The sequence below is a fragment of the Dasypus novemcinctus genome, chromosome 2 (assembly GCF_030445035.2).
Source record: "Dasypus novemcinctus isolate mDasNov1 chromosome 2, mDasNov1.1.hap2, whole genome shotgun sequence".
NCBI lineage: Eukaryota > Metazoa > Chordata > Mammalia > Cingulata > Dasypodidae > Dasypus > Dasypus novemcinctus.
Window position 1 is genome coordinate 143,534,078 of NC_080674.1, and position 19,517 is coordinate 143,553,594.

The 19,517-nt window shown below is 36.5% G+C and overlaps 1 protein-coding gene and 1 long non-coding RNA gene across 4 annotated transcripts; both read left to right on the plus strand.

Annotated features, from left to right (window-relative positions):
• The first annotated feature begins 320 nt into the window (after nucleotides 1–320).
• LOC131274140 (uncharacterized) lies at nucleotides 321–10,694 on the plus strand. Of its 3 annotated transcripts, none has more exons than XR_011646620.1 (4): nucleotides 398–701; nucleotides 3,487–3,630; nucleotides 3,852–3,982; nucleotides 10,614–10,694. It is a non-coding gene; the product is annotated as an uncharacterized lncRNA (long non-coding RNA). The 3 variants fall into 3 exon arrangements; XR_011646621.1 differs by having other exon boundaries at nucleotides 398–537; XR_009181353.2 differs by having other exon boundaries at nucleotides 321–3,630.
• Nucleotides 10,695–12,950: 2,256 nt separating this feature from the next.
• On the plus strand, nucleotides 12,951–14,479 carry FBXL21 (F-box and leucine rich repeat protein 21). Its single transcript, XM_071218632.1, is given in 5 exon segments — nucleotides 12,951–12,960; nucleotides 13,299–13,454; nucleotides 13,763–13,907; nucleotides 13,909–14,048; nucleotides 14,051–14,479. Coding segments are annotated over 5 exon segments (798 nt in total). The 3' UTR covers nucleotides 14,398–14,479.
• The last annotated feature ends 5,038 nt before the right edge of the window (nucleotides 14,480–19,517 follow it).

The window sequence follows — 19,517 nt, forward strand, 5'->3', positions numbered from 1 at the left end:
GACTTGAGATATGGCAGGAGCAGGGAAGTACGACATACAAATTTAACACTGAGCTATAATTTTTTTATGTGAAAAAGTTTTCTTTCAAGTATTGTATATTTAAAAAGCAGTGTGCTTCTGGGGGATGTTAAGTTCAAGAAACTGGGACTGTTAATTCGCGCCACCTATTCGGAGAGATAGCCATCTACTTTAAGGAGCAAGTGTTTTACCAGCACCGCCTGCACAGCGATTTAGTCCAACACCGTCAAGGAGAAAATCTGAGGCCCAGGACCGTTAAAGCCCCGCGCGCGCCCACGCCGCCCTCAGGGGCGGGCACGCGCACGTGCATTCCGCAGCACCGCGCGCACTCCGTGAGGTGGAAGCTGGGCGCGCGCGTGGGCCCGGGCGGGACGCTCGAAGGTCCAGCTAGGGCCAGGAGAGAGGTGGGCGGGGACGGAAAGTGGGCGGGAGTCGGGATCCGCGGGGCCTGCGGGCTGGCCCGTCCGACTCCCGCCGCCACTGACTGTCGACGGTGTCCAGGCTCGCGGGCCCGAGAAGGTTGGCTCGCCCGCGCCGTGGTCACTAGCAGCTCTTTGCACCCGGTCGGGCAGCGTAAGCCCCAAATCAGCGGCTCCCGAAGGCAGAGGGGCCGGATTCCGCCGCTGATACCCGACCCGCGAGCGCCGGAACTCGCGCTAAAACACTTGTTTAGGTTTTTAGAGGTAGAATTTTCTACCGCGGTCGCGGGTGGGGCTCCACAGGATGGAGCGTTGCCTAGGAGGGGACCCCTCAGGTAGCTTGGAGGAGGCCGCGGGCCGGACCTGCGGGTTCTGCCTCGGGCGAGTCGTGGTTTGAGGAAGGGGAGGCGCCGGGGGGAGAACCCGAATTCTTTGGGAAGAGGAGGCGTGGTCTCTCCTCAGGGGTATCCGGGCAGCCGCGCGCCCTTCGCGGACCCCCCCTCTCCACTCCTGAGAAGCTGTTCCACCCGCGGCCCTAGGCCAGGGCAGTTCGAAAACTGGGTGTTTGATAGCGAATGATTTGTTTGCTGAGAGGTTGGGTTGTCCGGTCGCGTCTTAGCTCTCAGTTCTGTCTTACAGTATTGGCTTTTCTAGAACCGGACCCAAGTTAACTGGATTCTGTACCGTTCCTCTTCGGAGGGTAAGCTTAGAAAGGACAGTATTAATTTTAACCACTTCACTTAAATGTAGGCTTATTGTGTTTAATATATGTAGTTGCTGAGGAATACGGAGTATTACTGATGCACACAGTTGTTTTGCATGATTCCTTGAAATATTTTAATTTACAAAAGGTAATGTAAAAGAAATGTTGAAGAGAAAGGTAGACTCAGACCCTTTTTGTTAATTGAGGAAATCAATACTTTTTAAGGTGAACTGGTTTTGTCTTTGACAGATATGCTTTTAAGGAAACTTCCTAAAGTAGAAAGTTGAAAAAGAAATTATTTTCTCTAAAAAAATCCCGCAAAATAATATGATTCTTTTGTGTTTATTATTAGATTCCTTAGTGTCCCTAGCCAATAGACGAGAATCTCTCCCCGGTTTCAGAAGGTTTCCCTATCGAAGTCCAGGCTGGGTGCTCTCCCTCCCCTTTCCCTCCCAGAGAGTTAAGTGGAGAGGTAGGGGAGGTGTGGCAGAGAAACAGCTGCCTAAAGCTCTCCTTTAGGCCTGTCGAGGATTTTTTTAGGGATTATCCAATTCAAGTTCTGAGTAACCCTCTCCGTAACCCTCTCCTTGCACCTCAAAAGATGTTTTGAATCTATATATATTTTTTGAAAACTGAGTTTTTAATTTACTTAAAAACAAATATACTTACTCCAAAATAAAGTTATCTTTAATAAATATATTGTAATACCACAGAGAGACTTTTGAGAGAGTGTAAAAAATTTCTAAATCAGGAACAAAATATGAGAACATAAAAAAGCAGGCAGTCACACCTTTAGCAAAGATTTGATTAAATACTGCTATTTTTTTTTTACCTTGAGGTTCCTGGGGGCCAGGGATTGAACCCAGGTCATCCTATGACCTCGTGTGGCTCAACTGCTTGAGTCATAGCCACACTCTCTTATATTTTTAATTATTTGAAAAGATGTGAAAACTTGATGAATTTTAATTTGATTCTGATATATATATTTTAATTGTAGCTTTTAAGAAGAGAATGTAGGGGTCATGTGAGTTGCAAACTATGTAACTTAAAAATTATGTTTTGTCCTCAGCTTGGATTATATTTAGTGGAAGGAGGCATTGACCCTTTGCACAATTGATTCTTTTATTAGAAAATTATGCATTTTGAAGCAGTGTTTTGGAACAAATCTTCAGTCCAGCTGTCCAGGCCACACCTCCCCTGTCATTGCACCTATGACTGGGATTCCACAGCACCTAGTAGAGTCCATCAGCTGTCTTAGCCATCTGATTTCTCATCATGCCTCTTTAGAAAGTAGATTAAATAAAGGACATTTTGTACTTTTGTTCATTTTCATCTTTCTGTTTTCCAACCGTTTGTCTAGCCTTTTGAGGTAATTTGGAATCTTATTCTGGTATTTGTGATACTTTACATATTATTTCTAGTGTTGGGACAACTGAAGACTTGAAACTTTTTAAAATACTTTGTGCATGTTCATTTAACTAATCCGGAAGAACTTGGTCATGGTGGTTTCCTTTGCCATCATAGCGATGGCTTTGGATATCCAATCAGTCTTTCATCTAATCTATCTTTGATAATCTTACCCTGAAGAATATTATGGCAGATTTCTTAGATACTTTTAGAGGGTCCAATTCACATGGTCTGTGGCATTACCTTATCCTTCCACGTATCAAAAAAAATAAATGGAGTTAGGAGTCAGTGAAGCCACTATCTAGTCTTTTAGTTATATTCTTTCCTAAACTCTCATAAACTTACTTCATATTCTAAAATTGTGCCAGAGATCATTGTCAAAATTGGTCATCTATACCTTTTTGGAAGTATGGCTTATCACTTGATGCGGTCTTGTATTCTGGTTTTGTCTTGCACTGACCCTCAGTATTCCAGATTGTGTCTCTGAGGCAGTGTATTAGTCAGCCAAAGGGGTGCTAATGCAAAATACCAAAAGTCTGTTGGCATTTATAAAGAGTATTTATTTGGGGTAGGAGCTCACAGATACAGGCCATAAAGCTTAAGTTATTTCCTTTACCAAAGCATGTCCACGTGTTACAGCAAGATGGCTGCTGACTTCTGCCAGGGTTCAGGCTTCCTGGGTTCCTCTCTTCCCAGGTCTTGCTTCTCTCAGGGCTCAGGGTTCTTCTCTTCCCAGGGCTTGTGTCTCTTTCCTCTGTGTGCTTACCTCCCAATGCTCCAGCTTAAGACTTCAGTATCAAACTCCCAACATCAAAAACCTCCAACTCTGTCCTTTGCCATGTCTTTTATCTGTGATTCCCCACCTACCAGTGGGTAGGGATTCAACACCCTACAGATGTGACCCAGTCAAAGCCCTAATCATAATTTAATCACTCCCAGGTACAGACTACTTTACAGACATAATCCCATATCTGTTTTTGGAATTTGTAACTATATCAGAGTACTGCAGGCAGCAATCAAGTTCCTGCAACTACCAAGGAAGTAACTCATCTGATCCTGAAGATTCTAGTGAACTGATCTGAGGTTTGTACTTGTGTACCATCTTCCTGTTGTGTTAAGTAGCAATTCCCTATTTATATGTCTTCTCAGAATTACTTCATCATTCTTTGAAGCATAAAGAATGGCCTACAAAAAATACGCTATACTATTTACAACGTAGAGGAAAGTTTCTGCAGTAAATACAATTGTGTGTCATGTGACTGGGGGAATACAAATCGGTTGACTTCTCTTTCTCTTATTTGCAGTGTTCCTCTGAAAGTTTGCCTATTATCTCCTATCAGTCTACTTCAGGAGTGGAATATAAAGAGGGTGAGCCAACCTTACCACTATCTGGAAAACAGTGGTTTGCAAGGCAGTTTTCTAACCTGACATTTGGGTAAAGTCTTTGTTTTATTTTTGGCTTCACTGCTTTTCTAGTGAGGATTATATTAGGAATAACTTTCTTATAATAACTGTTGTAATTTTAACTGTCCATTTTGTAGGTTATCAAATAATAAGCAAAATGTCAATTCAAAGAAAATGCAAAAGTTATACAAGATATGAAAGCACAGAAAGATGCTGTTGTGTGTATACAGCATATATTTATAAACTTTGCAAAAATGCCCATTATTGAGGCTTTGAAATTGGAAAACTTTGTATTATTTGCTTGCCAAGTTCCTTAAATTTAAGTCTGTATTCAGAGTGTGGATGGCTTTAACCATTTTCATTTCTTATAACTTGTAACACGCACATAGGAAAGTTCAGTTGACAGAGATTAGCTTTATTATATACTTACAACTTGATTTAAATAATTTTTTCTATAATAATTGCAAATGTGCTTATAAAAAAAATAATCCAGTGTCCATTCCTTTACCTTACCTGGGCCATGATACATCATTTTAAGGAATTAACATTAAAGAGTAGATTATGCCCATTTAAGATAGCATATGCTTTGAATCATTAATAGAAAAGTTTCATATATTCTGCATTGTATTACTGGACATATACTAAGTTATGCAGTATTACTGGAAATATATAGCTTTAGTCAGAATAAAAGTGTATAATAGCTCTTTTGCCTCATACTTGAGATACAACATTGCAGCCATCTTTGCTTTAAATTTCAGTTTTCCAAGATGACTTTTTACTTTGTTTACTGACTTTATAGGTCAGCCCTGTTTCTGGGATCCAATTCTATGTTGTGGTTAAGAAATGTTTCACATTAGGCAGAGTGTATCATAAGACAGAAGATATTTGCATATTAAATAATTATTTCATTACATTTGAAGTTATGTTTCATTTGTGGCACTGAGTTCCCATAAATCTTTTTTCACATTCAAGGGTAAAAGGGGAGTTAAATAGTCAACCAAAGTTAAATATAGCTCCAAACCCCTCTTACCATTATTTTGCAACTCAGATAATTGTATCATGTTCCAGTTGAGCAAGATGGTGTTGTAAGATGCCCCAGAGTTCCATTCTTCCACAGAATCTTTGAACAATTAGCAAAATCAGCAAAGCCATCTTTTAAAAACTTTGGAAAACAGTTAAGAGTGGCAGTAACTGGGTCAGGGCCAAACAAAAAGGCAACTTAAAAAAATAGTAGGGCAAAACAGGAGTAGCTCAGTGGTTGAGTGCCTTCTTCATATGTACAAGGTCCCAGGTTCAAGCCCTGTTACCTCCTAAAAAAGTTGTTTAAAAAGTTTAAAAAGTAGGAAATCCTGGTGGTACCCTTGTTGATTCTTCTCCCACCCTCCCCACAGAAATAAAAAGGATTATTAGAGGATACTATGAACAGCCATATGACAATAAATTAGATAACCTAGATTAATTCGTATAAACTCATGAACTACTTATGTTAACTCATGAAGAAATAGGAGAGCTTAGCAGACCCATAATCAGTAAAGAGATTGAATCAGTAATCAAAAACCTTAAAAAGAAAAAAAGCCCAGGATCAGATGCCATCACTGGTGAATTTTACCTAATATTTGAAGAAGAATTAAGACCAATCTTGCTCAGACTCTTCCAAAAAATTTAAGAGGATGGGACACTTCCTAATTTATTCTTTGAGGCCAACATCCCCATAATACCAAAGCCAGATAAAGATACCACAAAGAAAGAAAATTACAGATCAATATCGTTTATGAATATACATGTAAAACTTGCCAGCAAAATACTAGCGAACCAAATCTAACAGGACATTAAAAGAATTATACATCATAATCAAGTAGGATTTATCCAAGGTATGCAAAGGGGTTTCAACATAAGAAAATCAGTTAACGTAATGCAACACATTAATAGAAAGAAGGAAAAAAAAACCTGATCATCTCAGTCAGTGCAGAAAAGGCATTTGACAAAATGCAGAATATTTTCTTGATAAAAACTTAAAAAGCTAGAAATGAAATTTCCTCAACATGATAAAGGGAATGTATGAAAAACTTATAGCTGCCATATGGCTTAATGGTGAAAGACTGAAAGCTTTCCCTCTAAGATCAGGAAGAAAACATGAATACCCACTGTCCCCAGTATTATTCAACATTGTGCTGAAAGTTCTAGCCAGAGTATTAGACAAAAAAAAAAAAAAAGAAAAGTCATCTAAATTGGAAAGGTAGAAGTAAAACTTTCCCTTTTTTCAGGGCACATGATCCTATATATAGAAAATCTTGAAAACCCTCCAGCAAAGCTCCAAAAGCTAATAAACAAAATCAGAAAAGTTGGGGGATTCAAGATTAACATATAAAAATCAGTAGTGTTTGTATATACTAGTAATGAAAAAATCTGGAGGGGAAACAAAAAAATTCCATTTACAGTAATAACTGGAAGAATTAAATACTTAGAAATAAATTTAAACAAGGATTTAAAGGATTTGCACTCAGAAGTCTACAAAACATTGCTAAAATAAATCAAAGATGACCTAAATGAATGGAAGGACATACCATGTTCATAAATTAGGCTAATTATTGTTGCAATGTCACTTCTACCCAAAGAGATTTACGAATTCAACACAATCCCATTCAAACTTCTAACAGCCTTATTTGCAGAAATAAAAAAGGCAGTCATCAAATTTATATCGAAGGGTATGGGGCCCCAAATAGCCAAAACCAGCTTGAAAAAGAAGAATGACGTTGGAGGATTCAAACTCCCAATTTTAAAACTTACTACAAAGCAAAGTAATTAAAACAGTTTGGTACTGGCACAAGGATGCACACATATAGACCAATGGAACTGAATTAAGAGTTTGGAAATAAACCCTCACATCTGTGACCAGTTGATTTTGATTCACTCAAAGGGGAAAGAATAGTCTCATCAAAAAACGATGCTGGCTTTTACATTGAAAAAAATGAAAGTGGACCCCTACCTTATACTATATATAAAAATTAATTCAAAATGAATTAACTAAATATAAGAACCAAAACTACAAAACTCCTGGAAGAAAATCATAGGGAAGCATCTTCAGGACTGTGTTAGGCTGTGGTTTCTTAGGTTATACCAAAAGCCATAGGAACAAAAATAAATAAATAAATGGGACTTCTTCAAAATTTAAAACTTTTGTACATCAAAGGGCTTCATCACGAAAGTAAAGAATGAGAGAAAATATTTGGAAGAACATGTCCAATAAGGGTCTAATATCCAAAATATATAAAGAACTGCTGCTACTCAACAACGAAAGACAACCAAGATTTTAAAAATGAGCAAAAGACTTGACATTTCTCCAACGAAGGTATACAGATAACCAAAGAGTCAATGAAAATTTGCTCAACATCATTAGCCATTAGGGAAATGCAAATCAAAACCACAACAAAACATTTTTTTAAAAGATTCAAAAAAAATAATAAAAAATGGAAATGAGGTACCCTTTCACACATGCTAGAATGGCTACTGTTTTTTTTTAAATGGAAAATAATAAGTATTGAAGATGATATGGAGAAATAGGAAAGTTTATTCATTTTTGGTGGGGATGTAAAATGGTTAATTCTCTGTGGAAGGCAGTTTGGAAGTTCCTCAGAAAGTTAAATATAGAGTTACTATATAACCTCACAATCCCACTTCTAGGTGTATACCCAAAATAATTGAAAGCAGAGACTCCAACAGATAATTGCACACCAATGTTCATAATCATATTATTCGCAATTGCCAAAAGATGGAAGCAACCCGTGTCCATCCACACACAATGGAATATTATTCAGCTGTGAAAAGGAATGAAGTTCTGATATATGCAGCAACACGGATGAACTTTCAAGACATCATGTTGAGTGAAATAAGTCAGACACAAGAGGATAAAATATTTCATGATCTCACTGATATGAAATAATTAAAATATGCAAATTCAGGAAGTCAGAAACTAGATTACAGGTTAATAGGGGCAAGGTATAGGGAGGTAATGCTTAATTAGTACAAAATTTCTGTTTGGGGTGACGGAAAAGTTTTGGTAAAGGATAGTGGTGATGGTAGCATAACATTGTGAATGTAATTAACACAACTGAATTATATATTTGACTGTGTTTAAAGGAGAAATTTTAAGTTGTATATATGTTGCCAGAATTTTTTGAAAACCACCCAAAGACTTGTGCAACACAGTGAGCCCTAATGTAAACTATGGACTATATTTAATAGTACAATTATAATAATATTCTTTCATCTATTATAATAAAGTTACCAGAATAATGCAAAATGTTAATGATAGGGGCATATGAGAACTCTGTATTTTCTGCATGATTTTTCTGTAAACCTACAAATTCTCTAATTAAAAAAAATTGGGAAACGGCTGTGGCTCAACTGAAAGAGCATCCGCCTACTATATGGAGGGTCCAGGGCTCAATACCCAGGGCCTTCTAACCTGTGTGGTGAATTGGCCCATGGGCAATACTGCTGCATTCAAGGAGTGCTGTGCCATGCAGGGGAGTCCCCCGCATAGGGGAGCCGCACGCACAAAGAGTGCGCCCTGTGAGGAGAGCCACCCTGTGCGAAAAAAGCACAGCCCACCCAGGAGTGGTGCTGCACACACGGAGAGCTGACACAGCAAGATGATGCAACAAAAGAAGTGACACAGTTTCCCAGTGCTGCATGGCAAGAATGCAAGCAGACACAGAAGAACACACAGCGAATGGACAGAGAGAGCAGACAATGGGGGGGAGAAGGGGAGAGAAAGAAATAAAAAATCTTAAACAAAAAACTAATGGAAATTAAACTCCTTCCAAATAATTGTATCCCTAAAATATTTTGTTTTCTCATATAAACTTTATGTATGTGATGATCACATATACATGGATATATCTGGACCTCAAATTTATTTGAACTTAATTGCATCTCAGGTCAGCTAATATCTGGCAACTCATTATTTCTTTTTGTCAGGGAATATTCATTCCCTTGCTGTTTTATGTTGGCTGGTGTGGATTACGTGTATTCTTTACATACTCCCTCCCTGTCCTATCTAGTTTCCCTAGAACCTCTGTGTCCTTGGTATTGTCAGAAAATTGTTGCAGATTACCTGACTTTTTGTTAGAAGTTGTGCTTGACTTAAGTAATGAAATTAGTTCAGAAAAATACTTTGGATTATTTAATATAATAACAATGACTGTAGCATTTAGTAAGCATTTACTATGAGTTGGCACTTCTGAGTACTTTAATCCTCACTTTATCAGGTAGTTACTGCTATTATCCTTGCATTATCTGTGAGAAAACTTGAGTCTTAGATTAATTTGCTCAGATAAGATCACATAGTAAGTGGCACAGCTACAACTTGTCCAAACTTGTGCTTTTAATTATGTTTTACTGTCTCCCAGACCTCCAGGGACTTCTTGGTGCAATTGCAATGTGATGCTTCCTCCTCTCTTTCTCTGTATAAGATACTAAAAATACAATAATCTATCAGGAATAATTTTATTAATGTTTTTTGATAATTTCCTCTTGACATCTTGCCTGACCACCCCCCTCCCCATCACACACTAATCATGTGGTGTTTTCTTCTTAGTTTTCCACTGCAACTTGCATTTATCACTAGTTCACCTGTTTGACCATAAGCTCTTTGAAAACAGGTCTCCTCTTCTCTAGCACATAGAAATATTTGTCAGTGCATAAAAGTGAAAGATTACTATTAAAATTGTATCAACTAAACTCTTTGACATTTTCTAATAGAATTCTGTGCATTTCAAGCACAAATATTTGATGGAAATGTGTAAAACACAATTATTATTAAATACTTAAATTGTTTCAATGTTTGCAGAATGAAGAAGAACATTTTATCTGTTGTGAATAAAATTGTCCAGTCTTCACCAACAGTGAAACAGCCAAAACTTGGGTTCTTCTCTTCTCTCAACCAGTTTCATATGTACACTGTTCTTTTAGACTGAAGGACTTTGATTCACCACATATTACTATGCATTTTTCAGTATCTTCCTTTAGTAGATAGGGCTCATGTATCTTCTGTATGTAGAAGAGAAAATGAAGTTTTTCATATTCCTGATCTTTGGAGAAGGTTTGAATTTGAACTGAACCAATCTGCTATTCCATATTTTAAGTCAACTCATCCTGATCTCATTCAATAGACTTAAAAAGCATAAAAAAGTATGTCAGCTCTAAGGTAAGAAAAATAAGCATTAAATAGAAACAGTGACATTTTGCTAATATTTGTGTGTCTAGATTCTCATTTTGAGGCAGTCATTGAAATTTGCAGAATTTTTATTCCAAACTATTTTGTATTTTTCTATAGTTGTTTGCACAGATTGAGTTTTAGAACTTGGGCTATAATTGAACAATTTAAACTTCAGTTTCCTTCATCTGTATGCTAGCTACTACAATTCAGCTGCTATCTAAAGATTTGAAAGCGAAGTGCTTAGACAGTTAATTTGTACTCATCTCCATTTTTAAGTGTATATTTTAAGACAATTTGTATAAGAAGAAATACTTGTTTTATAGTTTGAAAGAATAAATACAAAATAATTTGCAGTTGAATTCAATTAGATAATTATCTTGCCAGTAACTTTCTAATAAAATACCTTCAGAAAAACATCTAAGATTTAAAATTGTCCTTATAGGTTGATAGTAGTACTGAGTCAGCAGAAGCTGCCTGTGCTATACTTTCTCAGCTGATAAATTGTTCTATCCAGACTTTGGACTTGATTTTGATGGCCAAGCCAAGTTTTATGAATGTGTCCAAGGTAAGGATACTGTTCTTTTTTGTGAGCTATACTAAAATTCTTAAATGTTACTGAACTGAGAAGAAAGTATTTTTTTTCGCTAAAGAAAGACCACGTGCTACTTGTATTCAAAGCAGTTTTCTATTGACTTCCAATGCCAGAATAGCTTATACATGTTTTCATTCTTTAGGTATGTCATATTTTGTAGTTTCATTATTTCCGCAGTAGATGTCATTAATATAAAATTTAGATGTTATGCTTAAGATTTTCAAGTGCCAGTTTACTTAGTTACTTTGAATATAAAGAATATAGAGGCAGCAGTTGATGTTTTTCTTGCAATTCTTTATCTCTCCATTGGAGGTAGAACAGAGCTTAGTTCTGTGGCCATACCAGATGCCAAGGAGAATGGGAATGCCTTTCATCTGGATGGTAATGTACCCAGCTAAAAATTGGGACTGGATTACCAAGAAGAAGAAAGGATGAAAGATTGTTAGGAGGCAACCAGCAATCTCTGCCACACAAACTAATAACTACCTTCTCTTCATTCATGCCTCAACTTGAGTGCCATCTCCTCAGATGTTTTCCTTGACCACTTTTGCCAAAACAGCACCATTCTGCCAGTTACTTCTAATATATTACAGTATTTGTTTTCTTTATATAATTCATATGTACCTGAAATTATTTTATTTAACATGTTTTTGTTCTTATCCCTATGCCAAAACATTAGCTCCTTGAAAGCAGGGATTCTGTCCATTTTACTTACCATCGTACATGCAGAATTAGAATAGTACCAGAAATATAATAAGCACTAAATTACAATTATTGATAACAGCTGGCTAATGGAAACCTTCTGTAGAATAGGATAAAGGACTAGTAGTATCTGTTCTCTCATAAACTGTGTCATGGCTCTTAGCAAGCTTTCCATTCTCCTGTTTATCTTTTTGTGAGATATGCTGGGAAAAAAAAGGGGGTAATTTGGGGATTAGAATAATACAAGTAATCAGATGAAAATTTACCACTTGTTAATAGTTATTTCTTTATTTATGAACTATAAAATCAGATTAGCCTGAAATTCTTCATAGATTCTAAATCCATCCCTAGTGTTGCAGATTAGCTTCCAGGGCCAGCTTCTAGGATAGCTGATAAGTCACCAGACTGACACACCAGAAATTACCAGAGTTAGTTTTAAGTTCTGCCTCTACCATAAGATTAGAAAGGTCATGGATCTCTCTGAGGCTTAGTTTTCTCATTTGTAAATTGAGGAATAAGATAAAAACTAAGTATTTTGATAAGCATAAAGTACAAAACAAATACAGCATATCTCACAAAAAGATTGTTGTTATAATATCTACGCTCATGCTTAAATGTGTCCATCAAGACTAAAGAAATGAATTGAAAGTTCTTAAAGGGAAAATAAACCTTATATTTCTTAAGGAAAAAGGATGATGCATTTATATTTCTCTAATAATTTATGATATAAAATTTAGGAAAGAGGTCTTATTTTCACCACTTGAAAATTTGTTTACTATTAACATAAATCAATGTGGTTTTTAAACGAATTAGCATTTATAAACAATTTCATTCTAATAGGGACAGTAGAACCTTTGGGAGCATCCAAATTGATTTTGAAAAAGGAAAAATGATCATACATTGCTTTGGTTGCTATACTTATCTATCTTTGCCAGAAAATACTGGATCTAAAAATTTGTGAAACCCTACCCATTTTGAGGCCAAATGGTAAATAAGCTTTAGTTCGTCAATCTTCAAATCATATAGAGATTTGTATTTAATTTCTTTAGATAATTTGTTAGCAAAAAATATGTTACTGAATGTTGTAAAATTTATTTATTCATTCACTCAACAAATATTTATTGACATCTGCTATATGCCAGATACTATTTTAGGTGCAGGAAATACAGGAGTGAATAAAATAGTTAAAATTATATTTGTTCAGGGCAGAAGTCACAAAGTCCAAATAGTAAATAATTCTGGTTTTGTGGGCAATATAGTCTCTGCTACAAACTAGTCCACTCTGCTAATGTAGTGTGAAAGCAGGCATGGCTGAATGGGCATGGCTGTGTTCTGATCATACTTTATTTATGGTCACTGAGATTTAAATTTCATGCAATTTTCACATCATAAAATATTCTTAATTTTTTCAACCTTTAAAAAAATGTAAAAACCATTCTTAGCTGACAGGCCTTATAAAAACACACTGTAGACTGGACTTGGCCTATGGGCCATCGTTTGCTGACCTCAGTTCTAGGAAATAAATTATTGAAAAGTAAATCCTTGAGAGTGAAAATAATTGGAAGACATGTTTAGTAAAATCTTTGTGAAACGTCTTCCTTTCTCTCTGTTCCATTTACCAATTATAAAAGCATAAAACTATATTTTGTTATAAAAATGTCTTCTATAAAATGGTATCATGAAAAAGTGGTATGTTGACTAGGCCTTTACTATGTTATTGTTTCCAAATGTTGATACAAATAGTTTTAATTAGTTATGTGATCAAAGCTGCAAGTTTTAAATAATATTTTCACAATTTTTCTCTTTGCCGTGCAAATCTAATTTTTTTGTCAGCACTGACAGTTGTTTTTGTCAACTCAAAATTATTATCATCAATCAAAATTGAAGATACACCAGTGGATGATCCTTCATTGAAGATTTTCGTAGCCAATAATAGTGACACTCTAAAATTCTTGAAAATGAGTAGCTGTCCTCATGTTTTATTTGATGGTAGGTTATATTATTTAAAGCTAGAATGTTAATGTTTTCTTTTTATTACAGAAATATTCGTGCATATGAAACATAATTCATAAAAATAATTTTTTCAATAGAAGTCTTAATCTGCAAGCTAAGTATAATTTAAATTGCTTCTCCTGAGAGTATTATAATTATATATATATATATCTCATCAGCCTCTCAGAAATTATTAGTGGTCTATTTTAGTAAATAATGAATGACTAATATCAAGTTTAAATTTATAAAATGTTAATTAGTATCAGTATGAATCTTTCTCAAAGATTTTTCCCCATTTCCCATAGGAATCCTCTGTGTAACTGATCATTGTCAAGGCCTTAGGGAACTGGCATTAAACTATTACATTCTAAGTGATGAACTTCTAGCACTTTCAAGCAAGACTCATGGTAACCTTGAACATCTTTGAATTGATGTTGTGAGTGAAAATTCTCAAGATTGAATTTCATTCTACTAAAAAACAAAGTTGGGATATACTTATTAAACACTCCCCTGGAGTTAATGTTGTTAGGTATTTCTTTTTATATGTAGAGGGATTTAAGACATTCTTCACTGAAGAAATTCCTGTTACTCAGATTTTGGTCGTTCAGTAAGCAAAGCAATTCTAGGACAGATAGGTCTTAACTGTTCAGGACTAATTGAGTTAGTGGTCTATGCTAATCGTCTTCAGCCTCTTGATAATGAACTTATTTGTATTGCTAAACACTGTAGAAACTTAACAGCTTTGGGTCTCAGTGAATGTGAAGTTAGCTGCAATGCATTAATTGAATTCATAAGATTATGTGGGAGAAGGCTTACACAGCTCTCTATAATGGAGGAAGTTTTGATCCCTGATGATGATTATAGCCTAGAGGAAATTCACACTGAAGTCTCCAAATATCTGGGAAAAATATGGTTCCCTGATGAGATGCCTATCTGGTAATTTGCTATCAGATTCTTAATTATTTTCTTATCATTAAGATAGCCTCTTTCTGTCTATGTTATTTTAAGTAAATTATTTTATCATTTGCAGATGGCCTTAATGGATTGCTGCAGAAGTATTTGAAAAAATATGATAAAATATGAAAAGCCATAAATCTCCATAAATAAGGCACAGAGATGATTGGTATGCTAAAAACTACAGATCGTTTCTTGGTAAGTTCCTCAGCCTTCCTTGAAGGCATATTTTAGCTTAAATCAATATATCATATTGAACTTTCCTTCCCTTATGTCATGTGCTTTACAAATTTATATTATTTTAATTGTTGCTATTTCACCTTGCTATTAATATATTTTATAAAATATATAGTACTGAAAACTAAATAAAGTCAAAATATAGAGGCTTACTTAATTGTACTTGTAAAATTTTTAGCACTGTAAAAGATCATCTTGTGATTCAATAAACAATTCCTAGTTTCCAATGGACTTTGAATTCTACTTTATTATATTAACTCAGAGAAAATGGGAATTAGATTAAAATTAAATAATATTCATAAAGATTCTCACTGTGATTGTTAATTGATTGAATATATTATCTAAATAAAGAGGTAAATTTTGCAGGGTGTTTGAGAGGGAATCAGTGTTTACATACATACTACTCTGTATCTGGAACTATGCCAGATCCTTTGTATAAGTGATCTTATAATTTAATCAGCAGCACAGTTAATTCTCTTTAGTGATTGCCCTTAGGTTGAAGATATATCCTTAAAATGACCTACAAGGGGGAAACGGATGTGGCTCAACCATTTGGGCTCCCATCTACCACTTGCCTGAGGGCAAAGCTGGCTCACGTGGAATGCCAGCCCATGTGGAAATGCTTCCCCATGCAGCAGTACCACCCTGCATGGAAATGCTACCCCATGTGGGAAAGCCGCCCTGTGCAAGAGTGCCAGATGATGTGGAGAGCTGATGCAGCAAGATGACTCAAAAAGAGACACAGAGGAGAGAAACTAAGAAGATGTAGGAGAACAGGGAGCTGAGGTGGTACAAGAGAGCGATCACCTCTCTCCCACTCCAGAAGGTCCCAGGTTCAGTTCCCGGAGCCGCCTAATGAGAATACAAGCAGACACAGAAGAACACACAGAGAACAGACAACGGCGGGGGGGGGGAGGTAGGGGAACGGAATGGATGCAGGGAAGAAATAAATAAAATCTTTAAAAAAAAGAAAGAAAGTGACCTATAAGGCCTTACAAGATTTGGTTTCGCCCTGCCTCTTTGACCTCATTTACCACCAGGTAACCCTAACCCTTCTGCTCCTGCTCTCTAGGAACACCCTCTAGTCACAGAACCTTTGCACCTGTTTTTCTTTCTACTTAAAGTATTCTCTTTGCTTCCTCAGATCTTTCCTCAAGACGTTACTTCCATGTTACTAGCCTTCCATAACCTGTCACCCTGCTCATTGGTCAAGTCTCCATTGCACATATTGTCAAAACTTTTTTTTTTCAACCAAGTACACAGCCTTTTATTTATTTTCTTCAGATTCAGAGTTTGTTTTTTAATTATATAAAAATGGAGTCAATTCTGCAACCTAAATATATTTATTTATTAAAACTGTATTAATACTTTAATAGACTGTACAAAAAGATGAGACAAGTGTGCATTTATAGAACCTACATGTCAGTCATACCAGATCCCTGCAGAGGGAATTCCCAGCACGACCTCATTCATCTGTGAGGGCACAGAGTAATTCTTATTTAGACATATACATCCATCTTTTTGTGCAGCATAATCTGCCCTCCACTTCTTGATGGTTTCCTTCCTCTGTGAATGTGCATGTTCAGTTGTCTGCTTCTTAGAGCAGAGATTTACCTTCCTCATCCACCAGCTATTACAAGAGGACTAGGGCCACACAGTCCTTTGTGGCACTTACCACTAGTGTAATTAGCCATTTATTTGTATGATTATTGCCTGCTTATTCCATTGCACTGTAAATTCCATCAGTGCAGAGCACTGTTGGTTTTTGCTCACTGTTAACCACCCTAGCATCTGGTATCATGTTTAGCACAAAGTAGGTACTCAGTAAATTTTATTTAGGTACTTTCTTTTTCATGCTTGTTCCCCTCATCCTCCCTCCAGTACCTTAAATTTCTTTCTAAGAAATCAAATGAAAAAGAATGGAAATAGAAATATGTTCATTATTTTCCAGTTTTGAATATTTTTAATTAGGGAGATTTTTCAATCTTACTATTAGGAATTTAGAATACATTGTGATTTGTAAGTGGTGGTTTTAAAAAGTAGCACATTTTATGTTTCTCAGCGACTGTATTTGTGCATACGTTCTCACCACTGCACCACACTCTTTATCAATATGAGCTCTGTAAGAGCAGGGATTTCATTTCATTCACATTCTGTTCATCACTTTTAGAACAGTGTGGGATACATTAGTATGCACTCAATGCTGGTGGAGCTGATATTACCAGTTAAAAAAAAAAAGCCAATTTCTTAAAGACCGCACTATTACTATTGCAGATCATATAATTTATACCTTAAGATTTTAGGAGGTGCAGAAACAATATATAATAGGAAGCTTGAAATCTGATTAGGATAAGGGAAAAACATAAAAGAATGGTATAACTCATGAAAGGTTCAGGCTGGTGGGGGATCAGAGTAATGTTAACTACTGAAGAGATAACCCTCCAGTTTCACCTGGTATTATTTTATCACGATGTACTGGAGCATGGGGGTTGGGATACATACATCTGAATAATAAGGTGATAGAATGCCAGTGGCATTTGCACTACAGGATAATGAAGCAAAGCAGAAAGGAACTAGAAAAGGGAGGTCAAGGAGGAGTTTCTCCTCTTAGCCACCTGGCATAGAGAATGAGTAAGAAGTTTCTACTGTAAACGGTGCTGTTTATAGTATGGCCAGTATTTGAACCTAGTGAACTAAGCACTTTAATGAATCTTAGAACAAAACTCACAGTAACATTAATTAATTAAATTACCCTAGTTGATTTCATTTACTGGGTCGATAATTTGAAGAGCAAAACATTTTTAAGAAACAAAATACAGAATATTTTTAATGCTTCACCTAATGAAAATGTCCCCATTTATTTATTTAAAGGTTTGTTTATTTCTCTCCCATTCCACCGCCCCCCCCCCCATTACCTGCTCTCTGTGTCCATTCACTGTGTGTTCTTCTGCATACGCTTGCATTATCAGGTGGCACCAGGAAACTGCATCTCTTTTTTGTTACATCGTCTTGCTGCATCGGCTCTCCATGTGTGTGGTGCCACTCTTGGGTGGGCTGTGCTTTTTTTACATGGGGTGGCTCTCCTTGCAGGGCACACTCCTTGCACGTGGGGCACCCCTATGCAGGGGCGCCCCTGCATGGCATGGCACTCCTTGCTTGTGGCAGCACTGTGCATGGGCCAGCTCACCACACAGGTCAGGAGGCCCTGCATATCAAACCGTGGACCCTCCATATGGTAGGCGGATGCTCTATCAGTTGAGCCACATCCGCTTCCCTCCCCAGTTATTTTTTTGAGAAATCATTAGTAATTTTTTAATCCCCTCCTTGCAGCTTTTTTTTTTTTTGCTTGCTGTCTGCTCTCTGTGTACATTTGCTGTGCATTCTTCTGTCTGTATTTTTTATTATTTTTATACGCCCCCCTTGTGGCTTGCTTGCTGTCTGCTCTCTGTGTCCATTCGTTGGGCGCTCTACTGTGTTTTTGCTTGTCTCCCTTTTTTTGTTGCGTCACCTTGCTGAGTTGGCTCTCCGTGGCGCTTGCAGGCCAGGCGGCACTCCACAGGGTGCAGGCAAGCCTGCCTTCACAAGGATGCCCCGGGACGCGAACTGAGGGCCTCCCATATGGTTGATGGGAGCCCAACTACTTGAGCCACAGCCAATTCCCTCTCCCCATTTATTTTTGAAGTCTGTATACCTTTAGGCTTTGAAAAATATTTTAGTTGTGTAAGCAAACTTGTTCATGTTAATAATGCTTCTTTGTGTTTATTAGTGGATTCTGAAAAAGTCGGAATCATTTTGTGTGCAAACAGCAAGTGGAGAAGTGGCAGGGCAGTCCTTCTGTAGACTGTACTGAGGAAACACAAAAATAAGATTCTCAAATTCTTTTTGTTCCTACATTAGGGGCTTTGCTGGTCTCATTTGTATGGTACTAAATAAATATTTTGGAAAGATGAGTCAGGAGGTAGGCAGATTTTTAAGTATATATGTATTGGGGGGGTGTTAATATGCCATTAAATATGGTACATGTTGTCACAAGGATGTAAGAACTCTTCTCTCTCTAAGCCTGGCCACTTATCTTGTTATTCCATTCAATTAATTTCATGCAGATAATTCATCACATTTTCACAATAAAAATTGATTTTGTTCATATTATTAAGAGTTATCAAACCTGATAGAATATTTGATGTCATAATTTTTAAAGTATAGATATCACTTTTATTAAGGAAAAACAATTACTCAGTATACTTTACTGTGCTGTTACAATACTTAAAGCTAAACTTTCTGACACCCAAACCTCAAAGATAAGGGGGGAATAAACACCTCAATTTAATGCACCAGAGGGCACTCTTTTCCAGTTCTTCCTACGAAAGTAGTTCTTTAGTCCAAACTGCATTTCTCGTCAACAGCCATGCCTGTAAAATTTTAGGTAGAAGGCAGCCATCTAGCTCTACCTTAAAGAAGTTCTCCATTCCAGATAATGAGCCTGGTTTTTTAAACAATAACCATATCTAAATGTTTTTGCCTCCTAAATAATCACTTTAGAAGGTTATTTGGAAAGCTAGGCATATATTTCATTGTTCAAACATTTTAGAGCTCTGCTTCTTAAATAGCCTTTAAGAACTTATACTATTCCTTTTTTGTATCCTCATTGAGAGTACAACTTTGTTCTTTGAAATCAAATTTAATTCCTGGAAGCAACCTAAAGTTGCTTGGCACCAAGAAGATGAAAAGATATCAAACCAGAATTGTGATAGTCATAGTTTTCTTTAACCATAAAATAAATTCTTAATTTGTTACTCCAATATGAGACATTATGACACAGTATAGAATAGTATCTAACTGGACATAAGTACTGCTAAAGTGTAACATACC